We start from the raw sequence: 16,026 nt of genomic DNA on the forward strand, positions 1-16,026 counted from the left end.
CTTACTCTCTCACAGATTGTGCAGCACACAGCAAGCAGCAACAACAAAGGGGATATTGGTTTGGCTGAGGTCTGAGCGAGTCAGTAATGTGCGCCTTAAACGGTCAAATGCACATTCTATCACCATTCTGCACTTGCTCAGCCTGTAGTTGAACAGCTCCTGACTACTGTCCAGGCTGCCTGTGTATGGCTTCATGAGCCATGGCATCAAGGGGTAGGCTGGGTCCCCCAGGATAACGACAGGCATTTCAACATCCTCAACTGTTATCTTCTGGTCTGGGAAGTAATTCCCTTGCTGCAGCCGTTTAAACAGACTAGTGTTCCTGAAGATGCGAGCGTCATGAACCCTTCCTGGCCATCCCACATGGATGTTGGTGAAACGTCCCTTGTGATCCACCAGTGCTTGCAGCACCATTGAAAAGTACCCCTTGTGGTTTATGTACTGGGTGCCCTGGTACTCCGGTGCCAAGATAGGGATATGGGTTCCATCTATCGCCCCCCCACAGTTAGGGAATCCCATTGCTGCAAAGCTATCCACTATGACCTGCACGTTTCCCAGAGTCACAACCTTTCGTAGCAGCAGCTTAATGATTGCTTTGGCTACTTGCATCACAGCAGCCCCCACAGTAGATTTTCCCACTCCAAATTGATTCCCGACTGACCGGTAGCTGTCTGGCGTTGCAAGCTTCCAGAGGGCTATCACCACTCGCTTCTCAACTGTGAGGGCTGCTCTCATCTTAGTATTATGGTGTTTTAGGGCAGGGGAAAGCAAGTCACAAAATTCCATGAAAGTGCCTTTACACATGCGAAAGTTTCGCAGCCACTGCAAATCGTCCCACACCTGCAAAACTATGCGCTCCCACCAGTCTGTGCTGGTTTCTCAGGCCCAAAATCGGCGTTCAATAGCTAGAACCTGCCCCATTACCAGTAGGATCTTCAAAGCACAGGGGCCCGCGGTTTGAGAGAATTCTGTGTCCATGTCCTCATCACTCTCGTCGCCGCGCTGCCGTAGCTGCCTCCTCCTCCTCACCTGGCTTTGCAGGTCCCAGTTCAGCATAGACTGCATGAGAATGCGTGAGGTGTTTACAACGTCCACGATTGTGGTATTGATCTGAGCAGGGTCCATGCTTGCCACGGTATGGCATCTGCACAGTTCACCCAGGAAAAAAGGCGCGAAATGGTTGTTTGCTGCTTTCAGGGAGGGAGGGGTGAGGCTGTACCCAGAACCACCCGCAACAATGATTTTTGCCCCATCAGGCACTGGGATCTCAACCCAGAATTCCAAGGGGCAGGGAAGACTGCAGGAACTATGGGATAGCTACCTACAGCGCAACGCTCCAGAAACCGACGTTAGCCTCGGACCATGGACGCACACCACCAAATTAATGTGCCTAGTGTGGCCGCGTGCACTTGACTTTATACAATCTGTTTTACAAAACCGGTTTATGTAAAATCGGAATAATCCCATAGTGTAGACGTACCCTGAGTTTAAGACTCCATTCCAGTATAAGACTTAAGCCTTCCCTTCCCTTTTGGAATAAAGGAACAGAATCCCTGACTTTCATACTACTGTGGAACCCATCTGCCTGAAGTAATTCCAAAAAGAGAATATCCCCAAAAGGAAACAGGAAAGGCAACGGTGAAAGGTTTGTCAAATGTGCCTTGAGGTTCTCTGCAGTAGTGTCAAACTTACTGTCTTGAAGACAGTGAGGAACAGCTTCCAAGCTACTGCAGAATCCAACCCCACCTCCCTTTCCTAATCTCACAGATCATTCCATGCACGAGCAAGGAGCTTGTGGCCATAATGGTTACTGTTTTAAAGATGATTCTTGCCTTGTATTCAGAGGGGCATGTATCCCAATGATGGGGATCTGTAAAAGTAACTCTTGGAGAAAAATAGGTTTATTTCTTCCAATTTACAGAAAGTGCCCATCTGAAACGATGCACTGATTCTACTGAAACAAAATCTAAGCAAGAAATATGAAATCACACTGAATCAGGAAGAGTGCTAATAAGCAATAAAAATATTAGTTGTTTTCCAGTTATCTGAAGTAGAAGCTTGAGAAAGTAGTAAATATAATTTTGCAGCAACATCTTGCAAAAGAGTCAATGCTATCCTCTGATTTATATATAAGAAGTCACACAAAGCTATGGAGGTAATACTGCCATTCAAAATGGCCTTGTTTCAACCACATCTGGAACAGGCAGTAGTTATAGGCCCCAAAGTTTAGGAAAGCTATAGAAACGAGTAGGAAATATACAAAGAAGGGCAGCAAAAATACTAAAATGGACAAAACATATAAATAGATTAAGGAGATGCAATTATATAGTCGCAAAGATGAGAAACTCAGAGAGAAAAAGACTATCAAGTTACAAATAGCAATATAGAAAATGAAACATTAGGCAAAGGAGCAATGGCCTCACGTTAATAAAGTAATGTTTAGGCTAAAAATTAGGAAAATGTTTTAAAACAGAATGAGTAAATGGAGTTCAACAAGGCACCATCACTTCACATCTAAAAGAACAGATTAGAGAGAGATTTGCTGGGATACCTGATCCCCCACATGGAACAAAATATATGCGAAACATATCTGCTCAATCTTTCTGCTTTATATTGCATCCTTTCCCCTCATCTGCTACCCCCCTCTTTATTCAGAAGCTCTTTGGGCAGGGACCATGTCTTCATTTATCTCTGATGTATCTACCACAATTTTGGCACTATAAAAATAAACACTGAGTAGTTCTGCAAAATGCAGGTTGATAATAGATGATCTAAATGATCTTTACTGGTATTATTTATCATTGTATACCTTTGAATCCTTTTTCTTTTGAAGCAAAGGTAAACTCAGTCCATTGCAGTCGTCATGGCAGCTCACATAAGACAGCTGTGACAAATTGCTGCATCAGCTTTCTGATACAACCAGAGGAATTAAATTCTGAATTTATGCTTTTTAAGCACATGGTTCTGTCCTGGAACCAAGTCTTTAGTAAGTAATCTTGCAGAGATGCAATCAAAGTTTTATGTACAATTTATATTTTAAAGAGTCATCTCCCCATCTAATGAAACCACAGATTGTAAATGTTTGCTATACTCTTGTAGGCTTCAGAAAGACTTATTCACTTTACACTAGTAACACTGCCAGATTTCTCAGAAGAGGTCATACCTATACAAAGCAGTCAGCCACTATAAAGAAGATAAAGGAAAGCAAAGCAATAAGACAAAACTGTTCGGGGGGGGGGGGGGGGGGAAGGACAGTAATCAATTGGAATGGGCTTTTTTTTGTTTGTTTTTAGGTGAATGGCATTAGTCATTGAAAACTTTTGTAAATTTCAAACAGAATCTGCACTATTTGGTGTCACTACTAGTTTGCCAATCCTTTCCTGCAGAGTGAAGAATTACTAGTTTTCCAGTACTCAAATTTGTGCTGTGTGCCTCTCAGCATGTGTAAATGGCACATGATCTATGCCTGAAATAACTCTCAATCTCACTTAATAATGTATTTAACTGCAGCTACACATTTTTAAGTCAGTGGATTCCCACACTAGAAGTTTTCTGTGAAATTTTTACACATAGATAAAGGCAGAAGAGACAAATGAAAGGGTGTGATTACTTTGATGACTAATTAAATCTGAAGCCTCTTAACTGCATGTATTCTCTCTCCTGAAAGAAAATGCATTGTTTAAAAAGTAGTAGTAGTTACACTTATTACAGATTCAGTACATGGGTAGCTCAGAAGGTCTGAGACTGCCTTACCTGTGCTCTCTCTTCATCAAATTCCAGGCAGCCCATACCATCCAGTCTCTGCAGATCTATCCAGCCTTTCCAGATAACACAGACACCATTCAAAATCATAGGTGCCTTTAAGTACACCTGAAATATAGGCAGACACATGCATCTGACACATGCTTTTGTATATACAAATGGTTACTGTATTTATTTTTTAAACTATATTTCTGTAACTATTACTCTGATACAAAGCAATGCTACCTAGGAAACATGTTTGAACCAATTGGTAACTTGACATTCTCCTTAACTGTTTTTTTCCCCACCAACTACATTTTAATCAAAAGCCTGTAAATACTATAATTAATAATCTGGAGATTGTATTTTGCATACTATACATACTGGAATTAATTAATTTTCCCAGTTTATAACCAGTATGCACTAACCAGGGCCGGCTCTGGTTTTTTTTGCCGCCCCAAGCAAAAAAACACCTGTGGGCTGGCCGGAGCAGCGAAGGATGTGGGGGACAAACAGAGCAGTGAAGTGGAGGAACAAACAAACCTGCGGGCCAGCCGGAGCAGCGAAGTGGGGGAACAAACAAACCTGCAGGCCAGCTGGAGCAGCGAAGTGGGGGCAGGACAAGCAAACCTGTGGGCCAGACAGAGCAGTGAAGCGGCAGGGGGGCAAACAAACCTGTGGGCCAGACAGAGCAGTGAAGCGGCAGGGGGGCAAACAAACCTGTGGGCCAGACAGAGCAGTGAAGCGGCAGGGGGGCAAACAAACCTGCAGGGCGGACGGAGCGCTGGTACAGGGGGCTCCTGGACCTGCAGATGTGCCCTGGGCAGCGGTGTGGGGAGAGAGAGAGAGAGAAGGGGGGCAGCCAGCGCTTCCTTCAGCGAAGAGCTCGCCACGCCGCCTGCCAGGAGGGCACCGCACCACTCCGATCGGCGGGCAGGGAAGGATGCAGGCTGCTCTGCCGCACTTGCTATAGACCTGGCACTGCTCCCAGCAGGGTGCTCCTCTCCTCTGCACTGCTGCCCCCTACAGGGTGGCCAGAGCAGCGAACCAAAAAGAAAAAAAAAAAACCTGCGGGGGCGGCCAAAGCAGCCAATGCTGCTCCTTGGAATCTGCCGCCCCAAGCACGAGCTTGCTTGGCTGGTGCCTGGAGCCGGCCCTGGCACCAGCGTGTGGTGAAAATTCCGTTTCTGCTTAAAGTCACTTGTGTTTCTTGTCAGACCTCTCATGTTCATTTGTTTTATAATGTTATGTTAGTGTTCCACTATATATATATAAAATATCAGCAATGTAAGATTTATCACAAATTTATTTTGGAGTATTAGACAAATGTTAGACAAAACGCTCTTCTACACTCAGAGGGAGTTTTATTTTGCTTTTGCCACAAATTTATTTTGCTTAATACTAAAATAATAAACACCAATTTCTCTTCCTTCTCAAGCCTAAAATAAACAAATGAAGACTTAAAAAAAAAAAAAAAAAAAAAGAGCTCAATGTAATACACTATCCAAACCACAAAGACTTTGTGTGGCATGTCTTAATGTACAGAAGACTGAGGAAGCCTATTTTCTTATGTTATTTTCTGATATTTGTAAAAGGTAAATTGAAAAATGACAGGAGGTTAAATATTTCTACCGAACCACACTTGCATGGTACAATTTCTCCTATTACTGTGTAAGGTAATTGCTACTAAGAACCTACAGTCTACATAAAAGTATATAATACTGTGATCTAAAGCTGAAATATTTTCCCCTCCAAAGAACAGAGATGAATCTCCTCACAGGAAATTTAAAAAGAAATGGATATTGTGTTAAAGGGGTTTGACAGCTTACATTTGCTGACTTTTTAAAATGTCAAACAGAGCCGTGTGGCATAACTCATGAAAACGTTAAGCAGCTTTCAGCAGTTACTATGTAATACTGTCCTGCTCTGTAGACATACCGTACCCGGAGTAAAAGTTTATCCACTTTCCTTCCACCACATTTAAATTAAGGTGGATAGCTCTTTTATCCATCCTCCATAAACTCCGATTTCAGCAGAAGCATACGGACCTCTTCGGGACTTGCAATTCTCCTTGACTACAAAACACCATATAGAGCAAATGGGAGGCATGAGGCTAAGTGTTCATCCCTTTGTCATACCTCAGCCAACTGGGGCCGATGGGACGGGAGAAGTCGACATCCATCCAGGCATACAGTGGGGAGGAACTGAGGTGATGAGGCTACTCTGTCCCCTATATTGTCTTGCCTTCAGTACAGAGTGATGCTGAGGGGAGGAGTGGCATGGGAGTGCTCTAGCTGACATTGCTAGAGGAAGGTTTTACTATAAGGCACCACAAGGTGGCATGATACCCACAGGTGGGAATATGCAGAGCTTGAAGGAAAACCTACAGTCCAGAACAGTTTATTTCACAAAAGTTTGTTCTAAAAAAGGCCTGAGTTAACCTGATACAACTCAGTCAGGAGGTGAAAGCTGACACCTAACAACAACATAAATACAATCTCTTAACTACTTCAGTGTTGATCATTTTAGGCGAAACATCTAAACTAATGCACTTCCACTTTTTCGTGTACAAATATCTTCTGTCTGTGTGTTCCATTCTATGCATCCGAAGAAGTGAGCTGTAGCCCACAAAAGCTTATGCTGAAATAAATCTGTTAGTCTCTAAAGGTGCCACAAGTTCTCCTTTTCTTTTTGCAGATACAGACTAATACGGCTGCTACTCTGAAACCTGTAAATTAATGTACTTATTCCACATTCCTTAACTGTCTCCCACACTCTCCTAATTACCAAGAGCATCAACTGTCCCCGACCCAGCTAGCAAAATCTCCTGTTTCTCCTGACTTCAACAATAGTTATGCAATCAACATGCAAGTTGCAGCATAGTAAAAACTCTAACAGCACAAAGTAAATTGAACTGAATATCAAAACAAGGCTTAGTTATAGACTGTTTACTCATTTCGGTTAAATTATTAATTAAAAATTCCATTTTGGGATTTACCTTAGCTGCTGCACCAAAGTGATAGGTAAACCAGGGGGTCCTGCAACAGAATTTAGGTCCATCTTGGCACCGAACCTCATTTTTATTTCATAGAATCATAGAAGATTAGGGTTGGAAGAGACCTCAGGAGGTCATCTAGTCCAAACCCCTGCTCAAGGCAGGACCAACACCAACTAAATCATCAACTAAACCAATACTGTGTTTGGTGCTATACAGTATCCCAAAATAAGGACAGTTCCTGTCCTGATGCATTTGGGATTCCAGCTCCCTCTCATTCCTCATTTCACAGTTAATAATATATGGGGATATACCTATCTCATTGAACTGGAAGGGACCCAGGGTCATTCAGTCCAGCCCCCAGCCTTTACTAGCAGGACCCAGTACTGATTTTTGCCCCAGATCCCAAAGTGGCCCCCTTAGGAATTGAACTCACAACCCCTGGGTTTAGCAGGCCAATGCTCAAACCACTGAGCTATTCCCCCTGAGGAAGGAAACCCACAGAAAGGGTAGAGGTACACACTCTGGGAGGTACAGGGAAAAACTCAAACTTTTCCTATTTCTGAGAGATTGATATGAAGTCTTTGTTTACATATGAGACTGACTAGGGACGGGAGAGTAAGATTAACAAACCAGATGACTGACCAGAGGTTCTACTCTCCATCCAAAGAAAAATCAATGCATTTGTGAACTCAAGGCTTGGTTACTGGAACTCAACATACCTCAGTATGAAATAACACAGCCTGAAAAGGCTTGAACTAGCACAAAACGCAGCAGCTCATCAGCTTAAAAACAAAGGTTGCCGTAAACACATCACTCCACTTCCTGCACTGGCTCTCCACTAAGTACAAGAGGTTAGTTCACGGTCTGTCCTTTTAGCCAAAACCTAGATACCTGAGATGTAGCCTCTCCCTCCATGACAATGTCTTCCCACAAGTGCTACATTCCACCTAAATAACTGAATTTCTGACCAAGAGGGGACCTTTCTGAGTGCAGGAGACTGAGCTGAATCTTGAATCTAGACTATGTGACTTGCTCCAAACACTAAAACAGGCTTCAACACATTTTAAAATACAACTTCGCTTTCCCTCAGCAAGATCTACACACGCATGTACAGAGTGCCAAACAAACATTATTTCTCCTACACACTGGGGGCTTGGCTACACTGGAGAGTTGCAGCGCTGGTGATGGGGTTACAGCGCTGCAACTCACTCTGTCTCCACACTTGCAAAGCACAGCCAGCGCTGCAACTCCCTGGCTGCAGCGCTGGCTGTACACCTGGTCTGCCTGGGGTGTAGCGATTCCAGTGCTGGTGATGCAGCGCTGCTCATCAAGTGTGGCCACCAAAAGCGCTTTTATTGGCCTCCAGGGTATTAGGAGGTATCCCAGCATACCTTTTCAGCCACTCTGCTCATCGTTTCGCACTCCACTGCCCTGGGCTCAGATGACCCACCCTTTAAATGCCCCGGGAATTTTAAAAATCCCCTTCCTGTTTGCTCAGCCCGGTGTGGAGTGCAATCAATCAATCAGTGACCATGCCTCCACGCCCCAGACGAGCCTCAGCATGGAACACTTCCGAGCTGCAGGACCTCATCAGTGTTTGGGGTGAGGAAGCTGTGCAGTCACAGCTGCATTCCAGCTGTAGAAATTATGATACCTATGGCCAGATATCAAAGTCCATGCTGCAAAGGGGCCATGAACGGGACACGGTGCAGTGCAGGGTTAAAGTAAAGGAGCTGTGGAGTGCCTATTGCAAAGCCTGTGAGGGAAGCCGCCGCTCAGGAGCTGTCCCCACGACCTGCCGTTTTTACAAGGAGCTGGATGCCATACTTGGGTGTGACCCCACTGCCAATCCGAGGACCACGATGGAGAGTTCAGAACAGGGAGAGGAGGGGGAGGGTGTAGAGGAAACCGAGAGTGAGGCTACTGGGGTGGAGGGAGACACCCCGGAGTCCCAGGAGGCATGCAGCCAGGAGCTCTTCTCAAGCCAGGAGGAAGCTAGCCAGTCGCAGTAGCTGGAACTTGTTGGTGAAGAGGAAGCAGAGGAGCGGGTTCCCGGTAAGCAGCTTTTATTTTAAGGATGTGAGAAATGTTGGGGGGGGAGGGGGAGGGGGTTATGGCTGCATGCATGCATGCCTAGATGTGGAATAGCCCATTGATTTGGTCTATCACGTCGTGGTAATCGGCCTTGGTAATCTCTTCAAAAGTTTCAGCCAGAGCGTGGGCAATGCGCTTGCGCAAGTTTATAGGGAGAGCCACCGTGGTCCTTGTCCCAGTCAGGCTAACGCGTCCGCGCCACTGTGCCGCGAGGGGTGGGGGGGACCATTGCTGCACACAGGCAAGCTGCATAGGGGCCAGGGCGGAATCCACATTGCTATAGAAGACCCTCCCGCTCTTCCCAGGTAACCCGCAGCAGCGATATATCTGGCAGGATAAAATCCTGTGGAAAATGTAGGGATAGTGTTCAGTGCAGGTCCCCCCCAGCTGCTCTCTGCTTTCCCCAACGCACAGAAACCCCAGTGAGCCCTGACTCATGCAGCTCCTCTTCCCACGTGAGTCGTGGCAGAAACACTGATTCATTAATCACTCATTCCCCATTACTCACTACGTCTTCGCTGCTGTGGCCTCTCTGTGCTATGTTTGCTATGTGTAAATGATGCTACAAATACTCTACAAACTCCTTCACTGTGATTATAAACAATGCAGCCTCTATATTAAATGTTTCTATTTCTGTTTTTTTTTAAGTGTCCTTGAATCCTCCGGCCCTATTACAGCCTGCTGAAAGACTACAGAACTTGAGGAGGAAACCAAGGAAAAGCAAAGAAGATTTGGTGAAAGCAGTTATGAATTGGTATGCCAGAGAGAATAAGAGGCTGCAGGACTGGAGAGAGAAAATGCATTAGTGGAGGGAAACACAAAGCAGGAGAAAGGAATTGGCTACCAAGAAAAGCACAAAGCAGCTGATAAGCCTCCTGGCGCGCCAAACGGACTGTATGCAGTCATTCGTAGCCATGCAGGCAGATCACTACCGTGCTAACCTCCCTACCCCAAAGCTCTCTCCCTTGTGCCCCAGTGTTTGCTCAAAACCCCCTTCTCCATCATCCTAGTTCTTACCACCACCAGCTGCCCCCAAAACCTGTACGTTCACCTACCAGCCCTGAGAACTACGATCCTTACCCTATGCACTTAACCCCCATCACCATGCAGCATATTAATCCTGAAGTGCAGCAGGCATTGCACAGCAATCCAGGCAGGACATATTCAAACCTCTGAATGTACAGTTCTGCACCCTACCCCCCTGCCCTTTTATGTACTGTATTTTGAATAAATGATTTCTTGCCTTTTAAAACAGTTTTTATTATTGCAGAAAGTGAAACATACTGTACCCCAAGGGAAAAACAGGCACTGCAAATCATTGTAACCACTGCACTTCACTCCTATGCAAGGCACCAAACATTACTGTTGGCTTTCAGCCTCAAATAGCTCCCTTAAGGCATCCCTAATCCTTGTAGCCCTGTGCTGGGCCTCTCTAGTAGCCCTGCTCTCTGGCTGTGCAAATTCAGCCTCCAGGTGTTGAACCTCAGAGGTCCATTCCTGACTGAATGTTTCACTCTTCCCTTCACAAATATTATGGAGGGTACAGCACGTGGATATAACCGCAGGGATGTTGCTTTCCCCCAAGTCTAGCTTCCCATAAAGACATCTCCAGCACCCTTTTAAATGGCCAAAAGCATACTCCACAATCATTCTGCACCGGCTCAGCCTGTAGTTGAACCGGTCCCTGCTCCTGTCAAGCTTCCCTGTATATGGTTTCATGAGCCATGGTATTAATGGGTAAGCGGGGTCTCCAAGGATCACAATGGGCATTTCGACGTCCCCTACTGTGATCTTGCGGTCTGGGAAAAAAGTCCCGGCCTGCAGCTTCCTGAACAGGGCACTGTTCTGAAAGATGCGTGCATCATGCACCTTTCCAGGCCATCCTGTGTAAATGTCAATGAAACGCCCACGGTGATCCACAAGCGCTTGGAGAACCACAGAGAAATACCCCTTGCGATTAATGTACTCTGATGCCAGGTGGGGTGGTGCCAGAATAGGAATATGCGTCCCATCTATCGCCTCTCCACAGTTAGGGAAACCCATTTGTGCAAAGCCATCCACAATGTCCTGCACGTTCCCCAGAGTCACGGTTCTTCTTAGCAGGATGCAATTAATGGCCCTGCAAACTTGCATCAACTCTATTCCAACGGTTGACTTTCCCACTCCAAACTGGTTCGCGACCAATCGGTAGCTGTCTGGAGTTGCCATCTTCCAGATTGCAATAGCCACCCGCTTCTCCACTGACAAGGCAGCTCTCAATCTCATGTCCTTGCGCCTTGGGGCGAGCTCAGCACACAGTCCCATGAAAGTGGCTTTTCTCATCCGAAAGTTCTGCAGCCACTGCTCATCATCCCAGAGTTGCAGGACGATGTGATCCCACCACTCAGTGCTTGTTTCCCGAGCCCAAAGGCGGCGTTCCACGCTGCTGAGTCCGTTACTGCCACAAGCAATTGATTGTCGTGCGCGTCAGGCGAATCGATATCATCGTTGGACTCCTCACTGTCACTTTGGAGCTGAAGGAATAGCTCAACTGCCAAACGTGATGTGCTGGCGACATTCATCAGCAAAGTCCTCAGCAGCTCGGGCTCCATTTCTAACAGAAATCGCGCTGCAGACTCACAATGGCGCCAAACTGCTGGGATGTGTAGCGATGCACCACGGAGCGTTGGGACAGGAAGCGGAATGACCCGCACCCTTCCATCCCCTTCCCACAACCTACAGCGCCAAAATGGGATGAGGTGCTCTGTGGGATAGCTGCCCACAATGCACCACTCCCAACAGCGCTGCAAATGCTGCATATGTGGCCACACTGCAGCGCTGGTAGCTGTCAGTGTGGCCACACTGCAGCGCTGTCCCTACACAGCTGTACGAACACAGCTGTAACTCCCAGCGCTGCACAAATGTAAGTGTAGCCATACCCGAAGAGACTGGAAGGCCTTGGCTACACTCACACTTTACAGCGCTGCAACTGGGGTGTGAAAAAACACCCCCCTGAGTGCTGCAAGATACAGCGCTGTAAAGCGTCAGTGTAATCAGGGCAGCAGCGCTAGGAGCGCGGCTCCCAGCGCTGCACGCTACACCCGTAAGGGATGTGGTTTACATGCAGCGCTGGGAGAGCTCTCTCCCAGCACTGCCGCTCTGACTACACTCACACTTCAAAGCGCTGCCGCGGCAGCGCTTTGAAATTCCAAATGTAGCCATACCTCCAGAGCTGGTGCTGCGACGTTAAAGTGCTGCCATACCCTGAGAGACAGGCAGAGTCATGAGTCACCTTTTTTGAGAATAGGAACTAGAAGGAAATGAGAGGTTAAGAGGATATCAATTATGCCTATATTAGGCTCATTAAAATATAACATTATTTTAAACAAAAGCACCACAAAGCTAACAAGCTTTTCCAACTCCCAAAAGGCCCTTCTTTTACCAAACCTCCCAATCCCTCCAATTAACTGCACCGATCAACCACAAACAGCCTGGGTTGGGAGTTGTATAGCACTTCCTGGAAGTCACCAAATCTGGTCTTAGACAGACAAAGGAAGAGACTTTGAAAGCCAAGAAGCCCAGTTTGATAACACCTTACTTGCCAGCCCCCACCATAAAGGAGCTGTTTGTGAAGAATACTTCTGTCGATTCCCTGTGTGATACCACGGAGTTGCAAACAGACTACAAAGCAGCCAGGATGCAAACCATTTAGGGCTTTACAAGTCAAAACCAAACACCTTAAATTTCATCTGGTAACCAGAGAACCTCAAAAAGCTCTGGGATTCCACCTTTTAACCCTCAGTTGCAGGGCTGGTGCTACCATTTTTAGGCAGCCTAGGCAATCGCCTCGGGCGCCAGGATTATTGAGGGGGCGGCATTTTGCCAGGGGGGGCGGCAGGCGGCTCCGGGTGACCTGCCACAGGCATGCCTGCGGAGGGTCCATTGGTCCGTGGCTCCGATGGAGCTGCCGCAGTCATGCCTGCGGATGGTCGGGTTGCTCCCGCAGCTCCAGTGGACCTCCTGCAGGCATGCCTGCGGCAGCTCCACCAGAGCCATGGACCAACGGACCCTCCGCAGGAATGCCTGCGGCAGCTCCACCGGAGCTGCAGGATCAGCGCGGGGTGCAGTGAAATGGCCATGCGCCTAGGAAGCGAGAAACCCTGGCGCCGGTCCTGCTCAGTTGTACTGCTTTCAGCAGGCATACATCACAACAACTCAGGAGTGAAAACTAATTGTAATTTGAAAGGGGGGATTTTTTGAATGATCTACAACTATGCTAGAAAGACAAGATGGGTAAAGTAATATCTTTCATTGGACCAACTTCTTTTGCTGAGGGAAAAAAGCTTTCCAGTTACACATAGCCCTTCCTCTGGTCTGGGATAGGTACTCAGTGTCACAACTAAATACAAGGTAGAACAAAGAGTTTAGCGTAAATAGTTAGCACATATTCTAAGAGTCAATTATAAGGTGAAGTTGGTCCAATAAAAGATATTACCCTCACTCACCTTGTCTCTCTAAGATCGTGGGACAAACACGGCTACACCACCACTACATATAAGTACACTGACAATTTTCAAATTACTTGTATAAAAAACAAAACCTGCTTTTAAAAAATTCTTATTGAAAGCTGTATGTATTTATGTCGCCCTCTTTCCCCCTACATCAAAACACATTTTTCCCATCAAAACATCCAGGCAAGCATATTGGTGCAATTTCCTTTATTTTAGAGAAAAACATGAAGGTTTGTTTCTCTCTCCCCTCTTTCTGGAAGAAGGGAAACAGCTTGCCATTGTAGCCTAAACCGTTTAACCACATATTTCCTTCTTTTTAGATATAACTCTGCTGGTTCCCTTCAATTTCCAAACCCTGACAAATATTAATAAATTCCTTTTGCAGAGCAGTTATCACCAACACACCTCAAAATCCAAAGGCATGGCATCTTTTAATATCTGATATTAGCACTCCAAAGTCATTTATTCAGAAGTTGCTAGATCATAGTAAGGCAGTCAAAGACTACAGTAATTCTAGTAAGACCCAAGATTCTCCTTTCTTATTACAAAATTATTTTTTTTACAGTTTATGATTAAAATGAGGCTGAGAAATGTGGCTGTTAACAACAATACCATCAAAACTTAAGTGAGAATCTATTTTCAAGCTAAAACGGCTTACCCAAAATTTTGCCATTTTTTCCCCTAATGAGGCTTGTCATGATATCTGAAATTCATTCTAGTTTGTGAAGCTCAGATATTATTGCTACGAGCACAGAAAAGATCATAAAGGCAATACAGTTCATATTCAGTTCAGTGTTTGGATAAATGTGCAGAAAACCATCACATGGGACCATACAATGAAAGATGAAATTAAGAAGAAATATTAAATAGCTGCCTCATACATAGAGCAGCCTGTCTTGTACACTGAATGAAACAGGGGTCCTGTGGAGAAGATAGAAGCTGATCATGTAAATAAACACTGTATAGCTATGCATATACATACAGCAGAATTCAAGTTGCATAGGCAACCATAAACCTGCTACTGTATTTTCTAACTTCTGAAAAATTACAAAAGTAAGCAGTCATACGTAATTTCTCATGTCTTTTCAAGAACATAAAACTCAATCTCTATTATGTATACCTGTAACAACCCTCCTCTCATGCATCTGCAGATTTTGAACCCTAAATGTTCAGCACTACAGCAGCAGCAGTCCCCCAACATGTCAGCTAAAAGATAAGGCAGATTAGCAAGCAGCAAGCAAAGGCTAATATCCTTTGGGGACTATTTATTAGAGGACGCTGCCTAACAATCTGAAACCGTGGATTACACATGCAGTAGCACAGCCAAGAATAAATATTTGGCAGACTCTTTCTAAAAGAGAGTGGGGCTAACTGGATGAGACTTGGGTCTACCATGTTAGAGATCTAGGTCCTATTACCAGCTTGTGTAACTTGTGAGGCCTCTCTCAATAATAAGGATTGTGAAGGGCACAGAATTAATTTAATTTAATATAAGAACCACGTGCAAAACCCATCATCTTCTGGCTCCCAGCACAGCGTATCTTCATCTATACCAAAACGTATTTTGATGGGAAAAACCACTTCTCTGTACCTGTCCAGAATTCCTGCTCCTTATGTGGACTGCTGAAACAAGGAACTAGAGCAGTATTATGCATAGGGTTAATGGAATCTTGAGAGTTTCTGGCAGTAAGTCAAAAATGAGCAGTGCCACATGAAACAAAAAAGTGTGCAATGAAAATTTTCAGCAACTTGTAATGCAGACAACACTGAACAGAACGTCATGAGGCCAGCAAAAGGTACTTTATTATCCCCTATTACTATCCCTATGCTACATTTCAGAGTCCTGTTGTAAGACATAAGAACAGCCATACTGGGTCAGACCAAAAGTCCATCTAGCCCAGTATCCTGTCTTCCAACAGTGGCCAGTGCCAGGTGCCCCAGAGGGAATGGACAGAACAGGTAATCATCAAGTGAACTCTCTCTAGTCGCCTATTCCCAGCTTCTGGCAAACAGAGGCTAGGGACACCATTCCTGCCCATCCTGGCTAATACCCATCGATGGACTATCCTCCATGAACTTATCTTGTTCTTTTTTGAACCCTGTTGGCCTTCACAACATCCTCTAGCAAAGAGTTCCACAGGTTGACCGTGCAGTATGTGAAGAAATACTTCCTTTCGTTTGTTTTAAAGCTGTTGCCTATTAAATTCATTTGGTGACCCCTAGTTCATGTGTTATGAGGAGGAGTAAATAACACTTCCTTATTTACTTTCTCCACAACAGTCATAATTTTATAGACCTCTATCATATCCCTCCTTAGTTGTCTCTTTTCCAAGCTGAAAAGTCCCAGTTTTATTAATCACTTCTCATATGGAAGGCGTTCCATCCCCCTCATCATTTTTGTTGCCCTTTTCTGAACCTTTTCTGATTCCAATATATCTTTTTTGAGATAGGGTGACCAGAACTGCAAGCAGTATTCAAGGTGTGGGCATACCATGGATTTATACAAAGGCAATATGATATTTTCCATCTTATTATCTATCCCTTTCCCTTTCTTAATGATTTTTGACTGCCACTGCACATTAAGTGGATGTTTTCAGAGAATTATCCACAATGGCTCCATGATCTCTTTCTTGAGTGGTGACAGCTAATTTAGACTCCATAATTGTGCGTGTATAGTTGGGATTATGTTTTCCAATGTGCATT

The 16,026-nt window shown here is 45.2% G+C and overlaps 1 protein-coding gene across 4 annotated transcripts in view; it reads right to left on the bottom strand.

The window, feature by feature from the left end:
• CBFB (core-binding factor subunit beta) overlaps positions 1–16,026 on the bottom strand; it is a 72,856-nt gene that overhangs the window by 26,848 nt on the left and 29,982 nt on the right. For 3 of the 4 annotated variants that reach the window (XM_050922804.1, XM_050922805.1, XM_050922803.1), the window contains exon 4: positions 3,754–3,870. The exons of the other annotated variant lie outside the window; for it this stretch is intronic. In XM_050922804.1, coding sequence (XP_050778761.1) covers positions 3,754–3,870 — 117 coding nt within the window. The remainder of the gene's footprint in view (positions 1–3,753; positions 3,871–16,026) is intronic. 4 annotated transcript variants of the gene reach the window in all.

The sequence above is a fragment of the Gopherus flavomarginatus genome, chromosome 14, assembly GCF_025201925.1.
Source record: "Gopherus flavomarginatus isolate rGopFla2 chromosome 14, rGopFla2.mat.asm, whole genome shotgun sequence".
NCBI lineage: Eukaryota > Metazoa > Chordata > Testudines > Testudinidae > Gopherus > Gopherus flavomarginatus.